A 22462-nucleotide genomic window follows, 5' to 3' on the forward strand; every position below is an offset into this window, starting at 1 on the left:
GGCAAGGAGCTGAGGGCAATCAACAGTCAACAGCCAGTAAGGAACTGAATCCACCAACAACTACAAAGGTAAGATTAAAGAAAAATCCTTCCCCAGCCCTGGTGGACACCTTGATTGTAGCCTTCTGAGAGACCCTGAAGGACAGGACCCAGCTATTCTACACCCAGACACCTGACCCACAGGCTGTGAGCCAATAATTACATGCTGTTTTAAGCTGTTAAACTTGAGGGTTATTTGTTATGCAGCAGTAGATAACTAATACAATATTAGTCCCTTTGATAAAAGAACTTAGTTTAAGCAACCTCTTATGTGGTATCAGAAGTTTTCTGAAGAAAGTACCAATCACTGAAATACATGGCGACAGATAGACTGGTGAAAGCATTACCCAAACAACGAGTGAGGCTCTGCCATTCCCCAGCAGAGGCACACAGGAGAGAGGAGGCTCTGGATTTGAGAGAAGAAACTCACCCTCTGAGCCCAAACCCATGACCTGAATGTGACACTGCAAAGCCACCTTGGGCTGGGGAGAAAAGGGGAACACCAAGACAGGGTGATGTCACCAGGTAGATACACACCCACTGCAAGATTAGATCAGCAGCAGAGCCAGACGATGAATTCTGTTTCATGGAGCACACAGTGAAGAGGCACAAGGAAAGCCAAACTTCCATTCCGGCTAACATGTCAAAGCCAACAATAAAGGAAGAAAGTGAAAGGCATCTATTAAACCTCAACTTCAATAATCCTGTCCTCCACAGGTGTCTGTTGCTAAGACACCACTATTATTACACTCCTGGCATGTATAATCTTTTTATTCCCCTATCTGAGTTTTCAGCTCTGTGCTCTTCACATAAAAGTCTCATAATAAAACTCAAACAATAATCCATTTGGGACAAAGGTGAATTAGAGTTTACCAACCAAGTCAAAGCAAGTGAGGCTGCCTAATGAGGCGGCTCCCACCATCTCAGTGCTCAGATGAGCTTGCACAGAGGCAAGCTTGTGTGGACACACACCACCGGGTGCTTGGATCAAACCACGGCCGGGCTGGAGGTCAGACATGGATACGAGGGCTGCACTGAGATGCTGAATAAAGGCTTTGACAAGCCTGGAAACTGCTACGTGGGTGCTGGTGTGTGACCCCCACTCACTGACAGATTCAGATAGCACAGGCTCTTTTCCAAGCTTTTCATCTTGAAAAAGGCAATTCAGTTCCCTGAGCCTTTGAGCCTCTTCCATTTTGAGCTGACTGCTAATTGTATGCGTGCATATATGTGTTTCAGAAAAGAGATAAGCACATTGCCTTGGCCTCCACACTCACTGTGCAGACGAGTCTCACTTCTGTTCTCTGCAAGTTTTCCAAACATGGTCTGAAGTTTTCTAAACATTAACCCTTCCTGGTAACCACAGTACACATTCTTCTAGAGAGGTTTTCTTGATTATGTTTGTTTAAAAACTGCTTTTCATTATTAATTCTTTGAGTCCTAAGGCTTGGTACTTTAATTTGCTTTTGTGATCATGTTTAGATGTTCAAGTTACTCAATAATAACTACACAGCATAATAATATATAGCAAACTACAGGAGATGAATGATGCAGCTTTTAGCATTAGAGGCCGTATTTAACACCCCAAATCTGACTTTTCGTATTTTATGAAATATGCCACAATTGTATCGTATTTTGTAATGCTGATTCCAGAAAAAGAAAATTTGGAGTGATTGCTCATAAAAATGCAAAAGTCTTTCCCAACTGTCATGGCAACTAGTGGCCAGATGGCAGGATTGTCTGATTGCTGATTTTGATTCTTTAGAAAAGAAATCCACATAGAAGCAGCCAGGCTCATAAAATCTGCCCTGCTTGAGAACTGACCAGACTCACTAATTCTTTGGAGGCCATAGACTCTAATCCGGGTAGATTAGTGTCCACAGTAGGCCCTGGAAGCAGATATCTAGCTCCAAGCCTCCCCATCTAACACTCATTCTCAAGAATAGGAGGAACCTCCCTGATCCCAGGAAGTACAACAAATCCTCCTATGGGAGGATTTTTTCTAACTTCCAGAGAGAGTGTTATTCAGTTACACCAAGGTTTCTCTTTCTTTTTTAAGCCCCTATTCACAGGTACATAATAAGTCAGTCGACTAAATAAAAACACATTGAATCCATTGCTCCAGCAAGGCTATCTATTTATAATAATAATAAAAATAACTCCATTGAAAAGTAACCAGAGAGAAGTGCCCAGTTGAAAAACTCCTAGGGACAGAAGACATTTCCTCAAGAGGATCACTTCTCTAATCACAATAGAAACAACAACAATAATTGTAGCTAATGTTTATTAAAGATTTCTTCTGTGCTAGGCATTTTACTAAAGATAAAGAGCCAAGGCTTTTTATAACTAAAATGACGTTTATTTAGGAGTTTTGTGAGTGCTGATATGCATATTTTCACTTCCTCTTCTTTACCATTGTTCTCTCTGATCTGTGCCTCTCCTGGCCCCTATCCTCTCTGCCATTGTCCACAATATTCTTACTTCCTTCACTATTTATATACCAGTAATTATCATGGTACACACACAATGAATTATCTACCTTCTTCCGTACTTGTGATTTTGATAAACCCACCAAGAGCTATTTTTAAACAGTTGATAATAAAGTTATTGTACATACATACAATAAATTATCAGCTTCAATTTCAATTCTTTTGGGAAGACTGCAGAATGAAAAAGAATAATGTTACACTGCCTTTCCAAAATATCATCTCTTTTTTAAGCAAATGACCTTTTCTAGCATTAATTAATAGGGAACTTCAAAGAAACACACAAAAAGGAGACAGCTATTTGAGAAAAGGCCACGCATGGGTTACAACGGACTTAAAATCTTTGCTCTGGTTGCCCAGTAGTAAATCCTCTGCAACCTTCTGTGCATGTCAATAGCATCTAAAACTCTTGAAAATGCTAGAAAACCAACAGTAATAAAGCCCAACAAATAGGATGGTAATGATAATTTTTTTTTAAGAAAAAGTCAGTATTGACCTTGTTAGAGAAAAAGAAGTAACTACAACGAGATCATAAAATGTAAGTGCTAGGAGTTTTCCATGCTGTAAAAAGTTAAGTACTTTAAGAAGTAAAACTCCTTGGGGGAACACCAGAGGAGGCTCTTTGTTTAACAACAAAAATCAAGTATCCAGAAGAATTTCTTGTGCTCAGATACTTTATGGACCTTCTGTGATATGTGACATGGACCAAAGCCTGCATTAGAAGCTCTGGAAAAACGGAAGCAGTCAGGGTCAGTGGAAAGCTACTGGGGAGGCATCAGGATAGCGTAATTTGAGAGGCCTTAAGAAATCCCCTCTGCCACCTCTGTGAGGTCTGCAATTTTTCCACCTGTTAAGCTAAGAACAGGTTTTTTAAAATTTATTTTATTGAGGTATGGTTGACTTACAATGTTGTGTTAATTTCTGCTGTACAGCAAAGTTATTCAGTTATCTATCTATCTATCTATCTATACATTCTTTTTCATATTCTTTTCCATCCTGGTTTATTGCAGGATATTGAATATAGTTCCCTGTGCTATACAGTAGGACCGTGTCGTTTATCCATTCTATATATAACAGTTCACATCTGCTAACCCCAAACTCCCAATCCATCCCTCCCCCACCTCCCTTTCCCGTTGGCAACCACAAGTCTGTTCTCTATGTCTGTGAGTCTTAAGAACAGGTTTTTGATAAGAGAAAGGAGAGGAAAGAGCTTGGGGGAGAGTGGGCCTTACTGAGAAGGGGTCCCTTTTGTGGCCAAAGGCCAATAGAAGGACACTGGGTACCTCAAGAAATGAGAGAAGACATCACTATACAAGGCCTAAAAGAAACCTGGAGAGGAAAAGGGAAATTAAAAAGAAAGTGTACATCCTACAGTTTCGAGTGGGTGACCCTAACTTCTCAACCTTGGCACCACTGACATTTTGGGTCATATAATTCTTTATTATGGGGGACTGTCTTATACTGGATGTCCTGTGCAGGATAAAGATTAATGACTCAGTTGGAAAGTAACCAGAGAAAAGCTCCCAGTTGAAAGGGTTCCAGAAAAATAAGACATTTCCTCAAGAGGATAGCTAGTCTAACAATATTATAGGATGTTTAGCATGTCTCTGGCTTCTACCTATCATTAGGCCAGTAGCAACCCCCTTTCCCCACAGTTGTGATAACCAACAGTGTGTCCAGACATTGTCAAATAACCTCTGGCAGGTAGGAAGACAAAATCACCTCTGTTGGACAACCACTGCCCTAAAGGATGAATTTTCTCCCTAAGTTGGACAAGACCTTTTCCATTCCTTGGTGGTAGACTGGTCCACCCTTCCTATTCTCCTGTTCCCACTCTAAAAAACTACACAAGAGTGGGAAGATTACAAGCTCATCAACACGAAAAAAGAATGAGAACTCTGTTTTTTAGTTGTAATACTCAAAGCAGAGAGATATATCGGGAAGATCTGAAATGAATGCCTTTTCCTTCAGAATATTTTTATCCTTTGATAATTCCAAAATTCTTGATCCCATCTTTATTTCCAGAGCTATCTTATTCTTTGTGTATTACACAAGACTAGTTTCAAGATGAGCTGTCTAGTAAGACTCAGAAAGGTTTGCCCAATTTAATCAGTGCTTATGTGAGTAAACCAAGAAAGGCATTAGTCTAGATAAATAATAAAGACACTTTGTTATTCATGAAAATTAAGTTATTTTTGTAATCAGAGAGATGGAAGAATGGACTTCTAACATCTTGGCTCATATAAACCAAACCCTTTTCCTTCCCTTCCCTCTGCCCTTTCTATCCTTTCTTTCCTCCCTTCCTTCTTCCTTCCCTCCCTCTCTGCCTCCCTCCCTTCCTTCCTTTCTCTTTTCTTGTAGGTATAACCATGCTTTCCTCTAGAATAGGACAGGATATGAGAAGGACAGAGATTATGAAGTATTAACTAGAAAAAAAACACCATCACTGGAAGGAAAATTATATTAATGAGTTCAGAAGAATATAAAGTGCTGCACCAACACTTTATCAAGAGTGTAAACTATGCAAATGGTGCAACTGAGTCATCAGTGAAACTGCATAATAGAGCCAGAGGCCCAGAAAATGGCAATTTCTATTTTTTCTACTGACTTCTGATTTAGGATTATTACTATACGATCTGTAGGGGAAAAGTTCCTCTTGGAGTTGAAGCTAATGAAGTGAAACTATAGAAACGCAGTTTAACTACTGAATATTATAAATTGAATAATGCAGTTCTAGATAAAGTATGAGTCTTCTCCCCTTATTTTTGTGTTGTGGCAAATTAAACCAATGGTGACTAATGTAAGAGCTAAGAATAAAAAGTCTTATCCTCTGGCCCCCTTTTGCTTCTCACTAACTGTATGACCATAGGTAAGGCAATTAATCTCTCTGAGCCTCAATTTCCTCATTTGTAGAAGTTAGGAAATTGGATTAGATTATCTGCAAGAATGCTTCCATCTCCAAAATTTTCTCATCATGGGAAAAATATAACTCAAATTATCTGAAAGTGAAAGAAAAAAAAAAAATCTGTGCAATTCTACCAGCTGTGGAAGGTGATTACTCTATAGCATACATAATTTCTATGCCAGACTACAGGGTTATAAAAGCAAAAATAGGCTTCTTTTATTGATCAAAGCTCTTGACTATAAAGTAACATGTATTGCCTTGGATTCTTCCTTAAATTAGAATGTCCGTGATTAATTTTCAGATGGGGTTAGCACATTGGAGAGCCTGCTGGGTACAGTGTTGACAATGTCACTTGTTACGCTATGGCAGGGCGCTCTTCAATAGCAAAGAGGGGCAGGGATACAGAAACAAAACAAATTCAGAACTTCAAGAGCTCAGTCACAAACATCAGAGAATGGCTCTGCAGTGGTGTTTCGACATTTATTCTGGAAGGCCTACTCCTGTAAGTATGTGAATGTCTGTTTCTAAACTTCAGAGAAAATAAATCCCAATCTTTATCAGAGATATAAAGTCCTACTCTGGTCTTATGAGAGCTCTTGAAAAGGTACTGCCTAGATGCCTTCAGCCATAAGGCAAACCCACATCATAGAGGAGTCAAGCCTTCTTCAAGCCTTCTGTTCAGATGCTAATGCTAAAGGGCAGAGGGAAAGATTCAACGAGGAAAAATTTAAACATTCATTGCCTTTACAGGAACCCTAAACATGTGCTGGCCCTGCATGGTTTAGCATAAAATGTTGCGTCAAAGATCACCTGACTCTGGAGGACAAAGTAAAATCCACTCATATTCCCAAGAAAATCCAACTTTTATGTATGGATGGAAATCCTCAAATTTGCAGACCTACTCATAGTAGGTAGAAAATTTCAGGGCAAGAAAGTCTCTCTTCTTTAAATGGAAGCATAGAAATAGTGGTGCTAGCTGGAAACGCTGGTGCATCATTAAGGAAACACATTCCATCACCTGCCAGATCATGAAATTCCTGGCTCTGGCTCCTTAGGCAAAAAATCATGGCCTGAACAGCTTTTCCTAAGGTGACTTTGGCCTTCCTTGGTATTCCTACAAAGGGACACTTCATTTTTATCATTAGATACTTTGAAATCTTAAGGGGAAATTCTCCATAAGTAGTCCAAAAAAAAAAAAAACACCCCAGCAATTTGTGGGATTTTATTTGGAAAGAAAATACACTGGGAGAGGTAAAGCCAAAGCAGAAGATGCTCTGTAAGGGATGACAGCTGAACTAGTCCTTGGATTTACAGCCAACAGACAGGCTCAGGATGGAAATGAATCTCTTGAAAATACCCTCCCCCAAGAAACACTCCTCATTCAACGCTAGGTCAAATCTTGTGTCGTGTACTCTTCCTTACTTGTCTCTAACACTTTTTAAGATTGTAAGAAAAACAAAAAGAATCACTAGGAAGTACAAAAATATACAAAGCTTTTTAAGTCTCTAATGCCGAAGAATTAGCAGACTCCTTGAAAATTGCTAGCATTTTTATTTTTAATGAGTACATCTCAAAATATCACTCAAGTAGTTTTATCTTAGTTTTTTTGTTTTGTTCTGTTAGCCATTACATTGGAATGCAGATTTACTGATATTACCAATATTAAGGCAAACTGTTTATTTTATTCTTCATGTATTCACTAAGACTTGTTCTTTTATATTCCTTTTTTGTGTTGAAAAATATCTCCATAGTGCTCCATCAGGATACTTTGCCACTCAGTGTGATTATATTTTTTCTAAAGAAAAACTGCAGAATTGTTCCCATAATGTGGAAATGTTTAGGATGAACAGACAAAAAAGCAAGAATCTGTAAATCCACTGGCAACTCTATGTTAAATATATTTTCTACCTTCAGAATATCTTTGGTTCTTCTCCATAGACTGAGAAGGCAATTCTGATTACATTTTATTTTCATCATTCTGTTTTTATATAAATGCTACACTTGAATTTAGAGGAAGGACGGTCCCTTTGCTCTAACTAATAAACAGGATATCTATAGACAGTCCCCACTTAGAATGGTTCGACTTACGACTTTTCAGCTTCATGATGGTACGAAAGTGATAAACATTCTGTAGTAAATGTACTTTGAACACTGAATTTTGATCTTTTTCCAGGCTAGTGATATGTAGTATGATACCTTCTTGCGATGCTGGGCAGCGGCGGCGAACCAAGTGTAAACAACCGATACACTTAGAACCATTCTGTTTTTCACTTTCGCTACAGTATTCAATAAATTACGTGAGGTATTCAACACATTATTATAAAATAGGCTTCGTGTTAGTTGATTTTTTCCAACTGTAGGCTAATGTGAGTGTCCTGAGGACGTTCAAGGTAGGCTAGGCTAAGCTATGATGTTTGGTAGGCTAGGTGCATTAAATGCATTTTCAACTTACGATATTTCCACCTTATGATGGGGACATAAGAGTAAAAATGACAAGATAACACTTTAAGTGCTCTCCAGTTTTATGACTTTACACGTTTTTCTAAAATATGGTATGTATATGTTTCTTCTATTTAAAAAAAAAAGCCAAAAGAATGTTGTATTTCACACCCACATTTCTTCAATCCCCATAGGCTGCAAGCTACTCTGTTAGCACCACTTTCTTTCATATTCTACAGAATATGAAGTGAATAGGTTGTCTTATCCTAGGACCAACTTCAGACATTACTAACACTCGAGATATCCCTGAGGAGGACTCTGGATGCTACTGATGGGAGTGATATTTCATAGCACAAACATAAGCAAAACTTCTTTGATGTAGATACTCCACTGTACTCCCCAGAGGCATGAAGACACTTTTCCCATTTCCTAGCGCTCCATGGATCTATTTCTGAAAACATTACATTATTTATGTCATTATTCCTCTATTCAAAAGTCAACTGTCATGTAAAGGAAATATTATTTAAGGGTGTTTCTCAGATTTGCCATAGAATTCACACAAGTTTTGAGTATAAATACTATTTAAGTATAAAATTAGTAAAATATTGATTTTGTTCCTCAGTTTATCTTTACATTTCTAATAGGAATTTCTTATCCAGAGCAAGGAGCTAGCCCTTTCCTTAGAACAGATTCAGAATTAACTACCAAATCAAGAAGATACGCTTTTGCTTATAACTTGTTTTGTTGTAAGGGGGCCTTTATGGCACACTTCTCCAAACACTTAGAGTTAAAAGGAACTTTTAAAAGTAAACTTAAGGCATAGAAAGATTTTATTTCACAAATAGTCACTGTTTACCTGTGCATGAATAGTCATCAATTCTGATGTATCCAGTTTTGCAGATGCACATGAAGGAACCTGGGGTGTTGACGCACATCGTGTTCTCACGGCAGTAATGGCGCCCTTCAGCACACTCGTCAACGTCTGTGAAGAAAAAGTAGGGCAAAGGGGTCAACCGTGGCCAGTAGTCTAGAGTTTCTCTATAATTTTCTTTGGTGGGGAGAGGGCAAAAGTTACTAATTGAAAAGCATTTTTTAAATGTATTCAAAGTATCTCCTTTAGTAGAAACCTTTGATGTTCAAATGACAGAAATTATAACATTTTTTCCTAAAAGCTCTTGCTGGAGTTTCAAAGATGTCTTTATATTTCAACTTGCATCATTCTAAAATACATCTGAAAATATTCAGTCCATTCATCTACCTTAGATATAATGTTTGATAAAATGAGCCAGAAAATAGAGACTGGGCTGCCTTAGAGTCTTGGACGTTTCAATCACTGAGCCGACCACATATTATTTTTTGATTCACTGGCTATTCTGTACACTTGGGGAGACCCTGCAAGAGGTAAATAGAATATTCAATACACACCAGAACTTGAAAAACTTCACTTAAAGATATGAAACCAATAACATGTAGTTTATTAGAGATACGAGTAGAGATACAGCTATACCAGTAAGTGTTGAACAGAGATGAAATTACAATCTGGAGCCTGATAGAAATGAGAAGCTGTAAAATGGAAAAACAAGATATCATATTGAAGAGCTTCCACAGTAATTCACACACCAAGTTTTGAGTGTAGAGACTTGCAAATGCTAAGCCATAATAAGCACTAGTACTAATTGGGAAGAATGTGAATTTTAACAATAAAACTGTCCCCATTTTATAGCCCCTCTCTGCCTGAAACATACAGTATTTTACAGGTATTTTATCATTATGTTATACTCTTTATTAAGGGCCTTAATGCATTGACCAGGCAAGGTGCTTCTCCTCCAGAAGTGTGCTTTCTCAAATCCTCGTGGTAAATCCACAAAGTAGCATTGACCTCATTTGTACTATTAAAATAAAGGGATCAATTACAGGAGATAGTCAGGTGACACAATACTACAAAAGTCATGCCATTCATATAAACTCAAGTATGTTCTCAGTCCTGAGAGTATCAAAATAAATAGCTGACACAGTCTCTCGGGGGGTGGGGGGGGGCTATACTTTAGAGCTAGAGGGCTCTTGGCAATTATGCGGCTAACTACTTATTTTACGGATGAAAATACTGAGATTTAGAGACACTCAATTTTCCATTCAACTTCTAAATGAAAGTCAACACAGTAAATTACAAACATCTTAGCATACAAAGCCCCTCCCAGTTTGACCATTACTTTCCGGCTTTATATTCTATGATCTCACTCCCTCTTCCCTCTCAGTGTTCTGGCCACACTGAGCTTCTGGTCATTTCTTGAATGGGCCACACTCTTTCTTACTTATGTGCTTTTGCATATGCTGTTCTCTCTTATCCTTCTCTCCCTATCACCACCCGCAGTGGATCTTGTCTACCAGTAGATTCACCCTTCAAGAATCTGTTTAAATGTCTCTCTGAGAAAACTTCCCTAAGGAAGTAAAATGCTCCCTATGCTGTGCTCTCTTGGAACTTTGTAAATGTTTCCATTATAGATATATCCATTGTACCTTTATGAATTTTTGTAAGTTTCTTTTTCCAGTAAGTCAAATACACCCTTGAAGGTGTATTTGTGTTTCTTAATTCTGGCTACACATTATATTCTTTTTCCAGTAAGTCAAATAAGTTTCTTTTTCCAGTAAGTCAAATAAGTTTCTTTTTCCAGTAAGTCAAATACACCCTTGAAGGTGTATTTGTGTTTCTTAATTCTGGCTACACATTATATTCATGTGAGATGCTTTTAAAAAACATTAGTTTTTGCACCAACTCCCCAAATCCCACTCCAAAATCTTGTTTAATTATCCGTGGTGCAACACAGACCTATTTTTAATCTTCTCTGTGAAGAGTCTAATGCAGGGGTCAGCAAAAATTTTCAATAAAGAGCCAGATAATAAATATTTTAGGCTTTGGGGGCCATAAGTTCTCCACTGCAACTACTTAACTCTTGTTGTAGCATGAAGGCAACCATAGACAATATGTAAATGAATGAGCCTGACGATATTCCAATAAAGCTTTATTTACAAAATAAGAAGATGAATCAGATTTAGCCTACAGGCCATAGTTTGATGACTCCTTGTCTAATGCATAATCAGAGTTAAGAATCACTCAGAAGGACCGAAATGGAGGAGTAGAAGGACGTGAGGCTCACCTTCCCCCAACATCAAAAATACATCTACATGTGAGACAATTCTCATAGAAAATCAACTGGAAGCTGTAGAAGATCTCTTATACAACCAAAGCTGCAAGAAAGGTCTCCACATAAGCAGGTTGGAAATTTTTAAAAAAAAGAAAGAAAGAAAAAGGCATCAGGATGGAACCAGCACCGCTGAGAAGGATCTGTGAAAGTCCACACATAGACCCTTGTCCTGGGGAACCTCTTTTCCTGCTAAGAAGTCAGCTGGGACGGGTGGGGCCTGGACTTTGCTCAAGAGGAGCGTGTGCATGCTGGCTTGCTAGTAATCATGGAGGAGAGAGTGGGGAGCTGACGGCTGCTACCTCACCACACTCCCAAAAGTCTGAAATGCGTGCTGGGCAGGGCCGCTAGTGCTCGGTGGCTAGGCGCTAAGTCTCGGGCAGAAGGGCCCTTGGAGGGGACTTGCTTTAGCTGTGTGGAGACAGCCCAGAAGGCCTGGGGAGTGGTCCATGCCAAATCTCAAAGCCCACTGTCAGCACAGCACACACATGGCAGCCGTGGGTCTGGCATTGCAGCCATGATCAGTGCTCGCACAGGTGGAGGTGGGTCCAGACGTGGCAGACATTGTGGGCTCACACATGAAGGTGGCGGGTCTGGCCTCGAAGCCCATTTTCAGAGCTCACAGGGTAGGGGCAGTTTTTGTCAAGTGGCACCACAGAAATGCACATCTTGGGTGGACAGTCCCTAGGGAGGAGTATACAGCAGTTCATTTCCAGAGGGAGCCCTCTGGTTCCACCCACCCCACACCACAGCTTGGTGCCAGATCTGGGGCACACAGGTCCTGGGAGAGGCCTGCCACAGAGGCAGCCCGGGCCCCAGGAAGCAGCATAACTATCTTGATTCCTGCAGCCACAGCACTTCAGCCCCCAGAACCAGCCCACTCCACACTGCAGCCTAGCACTAGGTCTGGGACAAACACAGTGGAGAAAGGGATGCACACAACCTTGGGCTGCTTCTGAGCAAAACCACGGATGCCTGCATGGACAGCACATAGGTTCCCTGGGCCTCACTTGCTTCACTGGTCACATCCTTTGGGACAGAGCAGGCATTCAAGGGCAACAGAGCCTTATAGAACCTGGATCTCAGGGCTTCTAGTCCAAGAACTGGGGAGCAGACCCCAACCCTGACAGGGCTGTGACAGCCACAGAGTAAAGAGGAGGCCCTGTCCAACACTGCTGTGCAGTCTCTGGACACCACAATGCAAGTCACAGTCTCTGTCAAGGGGCTAAGAGCCAGCACTCTCTGAGGAAAGATGTGGCTGGCATCCAGATCAAAAACAGCCCTTGCCACAAAAATATTGGACCCGTACAGTCTACACAGGGATGCTCCCACATGAAAACAGCCCTTTTACATCACAGTAGATAATGGTTTCTCCTAAATTCATAGAGACAGAGAAAGTTAAGTAAAATGAGACAGCAAAGAAACTACTGCCAGTTGAAAGAAGAGAAATCCTCTGAAAGAACAAATAATGAAGTAGACCTCACCAGTCTACTAGACCCTGAGTTCAAAAGGAGGTAATAAAAATGCTAAAGGAATTTAAAAAGATTATCAGTAGAAATGCAGATCACTGTAACAAGGAACTAGAAACTATAAAGAGGAACCAATAAAAATTAGACAATTACTGAGCTAAAGACCAATCTAGAAGCAATGAATAGCTGACTAGATAACACAGAAGAACGAATAAGTGATCTGGAAGATAGAATAATGGAAATCACTGAATCAGAACAGCAGACAGAAAGACAAAGGAAAAATAAAAAGGCAACATATGAGATCTATGGGATAATAAAAACTGTGGCAACGTACGCATAACAGGGGTTCTAGAAAGAGAAGAGAGAGAAAAGGAGATCGAAAATTTGAAGAAATTATGGCTGAATACTTCCCAAATCTAAAGAAGAAGACGGATTTCAAGGAATAAGAATCACAGAGGGTCCCAAACAAGATGAACCCAAACAGACCCACACTAAGACATATCTTAATTAAAATGGAAAGAGCTAAAGATAAAGAGAGGATTCTAAAGGCGGCAAGAGAAAAACAAAGAGTCAGTTACAAAGGTACCCCTATAAGGCTTTCAGCTGATTTCTCTGCAGAAACTTTGCAGGCCAGAAGGGAGTGGCATGATACATTCAAAGTCCTGAAAGGAAAAAGACCTGCAACCTAGGATACCCTACCCAACAAGATTATCATTTCAAATAAAAGGAGAGATAAAGAATTTCTCAGACATGCAAAAACTAAAAGAATACAGCAATACCATACCTACCCTAAATAAATATTGAAAGGTCTTCTCTAAATAGAAAAGAAGCAAGAATCTACAGGAAAGGAATAATCACAATAGGAAAGACAAATATATAAAAGGATTGAAGGTCACTTAAATAAGCCATTATATAAAGAAAAAAAATTTTGTAAAAGCAATTATAACTACAATTAACTGCAAAAGGCTAAACATGAAGATGTATAATAGGACATCAAAACCACACGGGGGAAGGGAGTAAAAAAATGTAGATCTTTTAGAATGTGTTTGAACTTATATGACTATCAGTCTAAAGCAAGTAGATATAGTTATGGATCAACATACTTGAAAACCAGGGTAACCACAAATCAAACACATACAACAGATTGACAAAAATCAAACAGAAAAGAACTCAAGCATAATACAAAAGAAAACCATCAAACCACAAGAGCAAAAACAAAAACAAGAAGAACTACAAAATCAACTGGAAAACCAGGTTTAAAATGGAAATAGGTACATTGCTTTAAATGTCAATGGACTAAATTCTCTAATCAAAAGACACAGAGTGGCAGATTGGATAAAAAGCAAGAACCTACAACATGCTGCCTACAAGAGACTCACTTCAGGGCAAAAGACACACATGGATTGAAAGTGAGGGGATGGAAAAACATATTTCATGCAAATGGAAATGACAAAAAAGCAGGGATAGCAATACTCATACCAGACAAAATAGACTTTATAAAAAATTCCATAAAGAAAGGTAAAGAAGGACATTATATAATGATAAGAGGATCAATACAAGAAGACGATATTACACTCATTAACACATATCCACCCAATATAGGAACACCTAAATACATAAAACAAATACCAACAGACATAAAGGGAGAAACAGAGGAATACAATAATAGGAGGAGACTTTATTTAACATATCACTTACATCAATGGACAGATCTTCCAGACAGAAAATTAATAAGGCAAGAGAGGTCCTAAATGACACAGAAGACCAGCTGGACTTAATTCATATTCACAGGACACTACATCCAAAAAAACCCAGAATATACATTCTTCTCAAGCACGCATAGAGCATTATCTACTCCTGCTACTTCTGTATGTTTGCACTGGTCTGTAAGGAAAGTATCACAATCGATTACAGCCTAAAAAAAAAATCAAACTACAAGCACCCTGGTGGAATATGATGAAAACTCATTTGCTTCCAGAGTCTTAAGATCATAATAAGAATCATATGGGATTAATTAAGGTATTCATCTGGATCAAAGAACTTTAACCCTGCCCTTCTAAGAGGGTAATGAGGAGAAGTCATTGTTACTGAAAACCACTGTAGAAGCCCCCTGGGCTTAAGCTGTGAGCTGGAGGGATGGCCACAAAGAAGTCCATGTGCACAAAAGCATGAAGAATTTATCTCTGGAGATGAAAGAGCTAAGAACAATGAACATAACCCCGGGACAGCATCTTGGTTATCAAAAGGAAAAACCACTGAGTACACTGTGACATCACCTCAAAACAAGAGTAGTTCCTAGTGAGAGATTATAGTTCCTGGTAGAGTCAAGGAAGTAGCTTCAGTGCCTGGAGCAGGACTGAGTCCAGGTGAAACAAGCATTAAGTACAGAAGACACTGTGCCTCTCTCCAAACACTATCCTAGAGAAGAAAGCCTACCGCAGCAGGAGTAGCCACCAAACCTGGCAAATCAAACTCGTAAGTACGTATGAAGCAACCCAGATCCCTCCTAAGAACACTTAAGGAATGGGAACTTTGAGAATACTAAAGTGCTATGGGACGGGATGGAGAAAAGAGACAGTAAATTGGGGTAATTTCTGTTAATGTGGCTCTATTTACAGCTACAAGTTATGGAATATTTTGATTTGTAAGATGAATAAAGGATAATTTGTGAAAGGGTAAGTTGGCCTGCTAAATACTGTCTCTAACAATTGCTCATTGTTAGGTCTACATCCCAGACTGTTGGGGGACATCAGCCTGTCCAATTTTCTTTTGCAGATGTTTCCTTTTTAAGCTGTCATATAGTCAGAGAAAATATATTCCGTAACATCTTACGGAAAAACCCAAGGGAACTCTTTGGCCAACCCAGTTCAACATAGGGTTGTAAAGCAAAAATGAGGAACCTATTTAATAAGAAGCCTTTTAGGAATTTGAGTGATTTGGATCACATAGGAATACAGGATTCACAACAAAGAGATATGAAGTGTCAGACCTATTTCCTGGAGCAGTGTTGTGAGGGGAAAAGAAGTAAAATGCCAAAAAAAATCATCGCAATACTGCATACCTAATTGCCAATTGCCTTTTTAAATTTCTCATGCCGCATCTTCAGGAAGGGAACTCTCCAAAGAGTCACATTTACATACTAGAACTACAAAGCAACATAAACATCATTTCCGTTTACATGTGCAGATACAGGCACAAAAATGGCATAACTAAAAAGTAGTCTGGTGAGAAACATATTCAATCTTAATCCAAGGTATGTTTTAGTTCCAAATGCCAATTCAAAAACTCAGTGAGTCAAATTCTTACAATTCAGTTCAATTCTCTATATACTTATTGAATGTTTTCTATGTCCAAGTCACTTTACTGGAGTTTCAGTCATACTGATGACCCTAAGGGATAAAACAACAACCACAGGTGGATAGTACCACGGACAGATTATGCTTCAATACAATTATCTATTAAGTGGGGAGAACAGCACAGTATTGGAGAGGACTACTAGAAGGTAGCTTCCTACCAGGTGGAAGAATTCAAACATGGCTGGACACACTGTAGAGATTCAAGCAAAGGGTACACTGCTGAACCATGGGGCTTTTAACATGCCTTCCAAAATTCAGTACAAAGGGAGTTAAAGCATAAACCCTGCCTTAAAAGACTTACAGTCCAGGAAATATTAATATCATCATCATTTTCCATTTAGGTGCCTTCTATGTTTTAAGCCTACATTTTAGAGAGTACTATCTCTAAGAGATTCATGGTTGCTTGAAAAGACAGTATTGCACGGTCAAATAATTTCAGAACCATTATATTACTATCCTGTCCCCATTCCCCTCCTTAAAAGTCACAATGTACATGATCAAAGTACAGACTTTGAAATATCTAGTTGTTTTTAAAAAATCTTCATTCATTTATTCAACAAGTATATAATGAACACAAAACATGTCTATTTACTGCATGAGGCAAAAATGACAAACTCTAGCTGAAGAAATAATACTTAAAAGATAATGTGATGAAGTGACACATACTGTCTATCTGAAACATACACCATGTGCATTAAATAGGGAGCAACCAACTTGTTTTTCTTAACACAGTGCTTATTTCTTCTGAGCACCATTCAATTCAGAACACATTAGGGAATTTATATTTGGTGATACAAATGATTTTATAACTCTTCCCTCCCCCAACGTGAGGAGCCGATAATGAAATTAAGAAGCCAGGACATACTTACATGAATAACAACATGAGGTCTTTTATGCTAAGTGCCAAAAGAAAAAAAAAAGAGGAAAGTTGATGACTAAGGACAGAGGCAACCAAGGAATATGTGATGGTGTGGCAGGACTGGAAGTGGCTTTTGAAGAAGTAGGCTTAAAGTGACTGACTTGCACAAAGTTGGAAGGAGCTGCCAAAGTACAGAGTTTCCTGTCAAACAGAGGTGTTCAAAAAACAGTACTGTAAAGATTCAAGTCTGGTGTAGGCAGCAGAGATGGCAAAAATATGAAATATTGAGGAATGATGAACATTCCATTTGAATGAAGTTTGTGAAGGAAAAAAACAAACACTGTTATGGGATAGAAGACACATGCAAATGCACTTAAATGCCCAACAAATATAAGAAAGGTATCTTCTTTGTTGTGATATGAAGACATTAAAGCATTTGGAAGGAGGAGGTTGGGGAAGCAGCATAGAAAAATACATCTCACAAGAGTTGGTAAGGTGCAACTGTGGAATTAATTTAAAAGGTACAATCAAGGTGAGGAGAATGTTCATGAATTAAAATCGGAGTCTTAGGTAGTTACTAAATCTAAAGTAACCTTCCCAGCCCCAGTTGCTCCACGTTACTTATCAGTGTCTGAAAGCATCTTATTAAGTTATTTGTTAGTATGTCTGCTGTCTACTTCTATTGGAATATAAGATTCGGGAGGGTAGAGACCTTGTTCTAGAATAATGGCTGGCCCTCACTAAATGTCTGCTGAAGGAATCAACGGACCCTTTCATGGCTTTTCATCTGGAAGGAGAAAAGACAAGTATCCTCATTCACACTGGCCTGACCTGGAGCTCAACTTGGTAGAGTGAATCCTTTGTCTTCCCAGGATACTGCCCAGGCATTCACTTAGACGTGGGCTTTTTTGTATGAACAGTGAACATAAGCCACGGTGGTGAAATTGTCTTGTGTCATGGAAGAACACTGCGGTGGGAATAAAGAAGGCTGGCGTCTAGTCTAGTCTTCGGCTCTATTATAAACCTGACAGGCATTTCATCTCTCTGGACCTTAATTTCATCATCTGTAAAGACAAAGCCTAGAGGTTTCCAAGTCGTCACCAGCTCTCATAATTCACAGTTCTAACAAAGAGAACATGATCTATGTGATTGCACCGAAGCATCTGATTCTCTAGGATTTTGTAGAACACACAATCCTACTCTACCAAACTTAAAAAGCAGAAGTAAACTGTGTTTCTTATACTTGAACAACTTCTCTTGCCCCAGGGTAATTCAAGCTGATCTATTTTAGAAACAGGAATTTATAAATTCCCTTTTACCCTATCTGAAAGCTGAGGCCGACTTTGTAACTATTCAGAATCATAGATTTTTAGACCTGAAAGGAACTTTAGAAATCATCTAAACTAATCCCAGCCATTTACTATCAAAGAGATGGAGGCACAGGGATGCCAGAGACAAATTAAAAAGGTGGCAGGGATCAGTCAGATCATGAAACTTTTGTGAGCCACGTTAAAAAATTTGGACTTCATCCTATACAAAATGGGAAAGCTTTTAGGAGAGGGTTAATTGAATCCGATCTGTGTTTTTGGAAGATCCCTCTAATACAAGTTTACACGGTTAATGAGTGACAATCAAAATGAGAACACTGTTTCCAAACCCCAGGTCCCAAGTTAATGTTCCTTTTGGCCATAGACTGGTCTCCACACCAACCTTGGAGGCAGTGGGCACCCAGGCATACTGCCCCCTCACCTATGTGCTTCTGCCACGCAACCCAGCTACCCCCATCTTATGCCTTGCATGTCACTGGTGCCATTTTTTTTTAAAGCGTGGTGTATTTCTAAGGTGACAGCATTTTCAATACTGTCCTGCATGGTAATGAACACTACTGCCTTCTTGCTCAGCCAATAAGATCTTAAGTCATACAGCTCAACAGCAAGGACTCCTCATATTGAAGAATGATACAGATCAGTATGGGTTATTACTAAATCTTGGCCCACAAGCTGTGAAAAACTGCCTTGGGAAAGTTGGCAAAGAGATCAAAAACTTAATTCATAAATCAAGAAAAAGACGAAGTTCTGAGAAATGTAATTCTGGAAAGAGATTTGAGAGTAACATTTGGGAAGATACAAGTATTTTTAAGAATAAAAAATTTGCAAGTAAAAGTAGGCTGCTCAGTGAAGAATCAGTAAAGAATAAATTAAAATGTCATTTACAAATAAGCTAGCATTTAAAGGAATTGCCAGCAACCATGTTTTAAAGTCAGTGGCATTAATGAGTTTGTTTACCAAATATTAATTTTTATGTATTAAAAACTGTATCTATCATATGCTACTTAAACATATGATTTTTTTGACATCTCAAAACAGTAGCCACATATTTCCTTCATTTATGTTTAAAAATTCATTCATTGTAAATTGTACGGTACATTCTTCAGGAAGAGTGAAACCACTAGCATTATATCAGTTTCTTGCTACTCTTAACAGACTATATTACTCCTAGCTTAAGGGGCAGAGGAAACAAACGCATGAGTAGTTTATCCATATGTAAGTAATATTTATTGAATTCTTACTATATCCAAAGTGTTAACTTGAAAACCAATGGCATAGCCTTGAATAAGGCAGATGTATCTGTCCTTGCAGAGCTTATGGTCTTTCTGACAAGAGACACAATTAATAATAATGATAATAATAATAATAATGATGATTATGTTCATTATAAGAGTTTGATAAGGACAGTACTAGCTAGAAAAAAAGTGAGGGCTCAAAATCTAGTCAAACAGGCTTCCCAGGGCTTCCCTGGTGGCGCAGTGGTTGAGAATCTGCCTGCCAATGCAGGGGACACGGGTTCGAGCTCTGGTCTGGGAAGATCCCACATGCCGCGGAGCAACTGGGCCCGTGAGCCACAATTACTGAGCCTGCACGTCTGGAGCCTGTGCTCCACAACAAGAGAGCCCGCGATAGTGAGAGGCCCGCGCACCGTGATGAAGAGTGGCCCCCGCTTGCCACAGCAAGAGAAAGCTCTCGCACAGAAACGAAGACCCAACACAGCCATAAATAAATAAATAAAGCAAAACTGTCAACAAGTAAAAATAAATAAACACTATTATATTAAAAAAAAAACAGGCTTCCCAGAAGCTGTGACATCTGAGCAGAGGACTGAAGGGTATGGGAAAGAAGAGAGCATTTCAAACAAGGGAACTATGTGCAAATGCTGGAAAGTGAGAGAATTTTACATATTCAAAGAATAGCAAGACGTTCAATGTGGCTCACGAAGCAAGCAGGAGTGGTTTTGTGTTGAGGTCTTGCAAACCGCATGAAAGAGTTTGACGTTATCTTGCGATCAATGGGAATCTACTGGCTTTTTCAGTCAATTTTCGAATACATCATACGTTCACATGGTATAAAAATTTTAAAGATACAATAGAGTGCACAGTAAAAGTAAGTCTGACCTTCAGCCACTCAGTTCTCCCATCCAAATCCCCAAGACAGCCACAGTTACTAATTTCTGGTGCAACCTTCCAGAGATACCCTAGGCCCACATAAGCACAGGCATGGGGTGGGGGAGGGGGGCGGGGCGGTGTGTGCTTCTCAGAAGGGCATTAAGCAGGGGAATGATATGACATGAGTTGCTCAGCAAGATCTTTTTAACTGCAAGGTAGAGGATGGATTAGAGAAGAGCAAAACTGGAAGCTAGGAGGAAGCTCTCCTAGTAGTTTGGGTCCCTGTGACTGTGACAGTCTATTCTAGTTAAATATGGAGAGTGTGGCAGATTCAAAACAACATATATGGGATCTAAAAGTGACTGCAGGGCTTCCCTGGTGGCGCAGTGGTTGAGAGTCCGCCTGCCGATGCAGGGGACACGGGTTCGTGCCCCGGTCCGGGAAGATCCCACATGCCACGGAGCGGCTGGGCCCGTGAGCCATGGCTGCTGAGCCTGCGCATCCCGAGCCTGTGCTCCACAACGGGAAAGGCCACAGCAGTGAGAGGCCCGCGTGCCGCAATCAATCAATCAATCAATAAATAAAAGTGACTGCACTCTGGGACTGACTGGATACCTGCAGATGAGAGAGGGAAGCTCTCAAGGATAACATCTTCCTTCTCAGCAACTAGATGGACCTGTACTGTGGGGAACTGGAGGAATGCATTTGGGTTACAGAGGAGTATGGCTTTAGACATGCTGATTTTGAGGTGCTTAAGACATATCCAAGTCCAAAAGGCAGTCAGATATGTGGCCCTAGAGCTCAAAACTGGAGATCAAGATTTGGGGGTCCTAAGCACAGAGAAGGTAATTAAAGCCATGCTGTTAGACATCACCACCCAGGGAGAGGGTTCAGAATGAAGAAAGAAAAATTAAGACGGAGCCCTGGGCAACTTCAACATTCCAGGGGCAAGTAAAGAAAGGGGACTGAGAAAGACTGCTCAGGGATGTAGCAGCGAAATTAGAAGCACATTGGAGGTAGACGAATGTTGAAATAGTGGTAGCTACCACCACTTCAATGCACCTTCTCTATTTGGGGAATGTCCATCTGCCCAAGAGAGAAGTCACAACTCTAGTTTTCAGCGTACTTGGCAGCTAGAATATAGACCTATGGCTTAGGACGGCCAATCAGGGGCACTCATGCCAAACTTCAATTCAGAAGAGAACTCCTGACTAAGAAGGTTGTGAGATCTTCTAGTAAGCATGGTGGAGAAGGCAGTGGTACAACTTCCGGAGTCCAGTCCTGGGTGTCAGCAGTGAAAAGTGTGCAGTATTTGTGTGAGTTGCAGTGCTGACACCAAGAGGTGGAGAGAGTGGGATCTGTACCCAGATGTGATAGGTGTTGTCGTGGCTTAACATCATCTAAAGCTGTCCTCCCACATATATTGTGGGCCACCTAACATCCTTCATTATATTCCTCTTCTGTTTAAACTGCCAGAGTGGATTCTGTTGTTTGCAACTCTGACACCCGATCAATACAATGTGCTTTCATGAAGACAAGGTAAATAAGTGTTTGAAGGCGGGAGTGATCAATAGAATTAACTGCTGCCTAGAGGTCAAGCAAGGTAGGGACTGAAAGATGTCTGATTTAACAGTATAGAAGTCATCAGTGACCCTGGTGAGAGCAGTTTGGAGGGGATATGGGATGAAAAATCTCGACTGAAGTGGTTTAAGGAGAGCACCTGACACGAAGAAATGAAGACAGTGAAATCAGATCACGTCTTTAAGAAATCTGCCTATAAAGAACAAGGGGGGCAATAACACAAAAGCTAGAAGGGGAGGTGGGGTTAATGGAGAAATTTAAGGGTATTTAAATGCTGATGGGAAGGAGCAACCAGAAAGAAGTTGAAAACTGCGTTTGAGAGCACTGGATGGAGCAAGTTTCCTCTGAAGACAGGAAGCAATGAGACTCCACACTGAGATGAACCCATGACTGCTGGGAGGAAGGGTGTCTACTCCACTGAGACTAAGGAAAGGCAGAAAGGGTGGGTGTGAAGCATGTGGGTTTATGTGATGAGAACAGGAGGATGAGGAATTACGTCTCCATTTTCTGTTCTGCTGGTAAAGAAGTTATCTGCTGAGGATAAGAGAATGGGTAGAGTCAAAGGTTGGTAGGCAATGGTGAAGGTCTGAAATAATCATTATAAGAAAGGAGAGGAAACTGAGCTGGGGTGCAGAGTAAAATCACCAAGCAGAGCACAGCACACAGCTAGGGCTGGTAACATCACACACA

The 22462-nt window shown here is 39.9% G+C and overlaps 1 protein-coding gene across 1 annotated transcript in view; it reads right to left on the minus strand.

Moving 5' to 3' along the window:
- The window catches only part of NELL2 (neural EGFL like 2), a 380751-nt gene that overhangs the window by 167592 nt on the left and 190697 nt on the right, over positions 1 to 22462 (minus strand). The window contains exon 13 of the mRNA XM_029206633.1: positions 8725 to 8850. Within this exon, the coding sequence (XP_029062466.1) occupies positions 8725 to 8850 (126 nt within the window). The remainder of the gene's footprint in view (positions 1 to 8724; positions 8851 to 22462) is intronic.

This window comes from Monodon monoceros, unplaced genomic scaffold (assembly GCF_005190385.1).
Source record: "Monodon monoceros isolate NGI ecotype Baffin Bay Population unplaced genomic scaffold, NGI_Narwhal_1 Super_Scaffold_6, whole genome shotgun sequence".
NCBI classification, from domain to species: Eukaryota; Metazoa; Chordata; class Mammalia; order Artiodactyla; family Monodontidae; genus Monodon; species Monodon monoceros.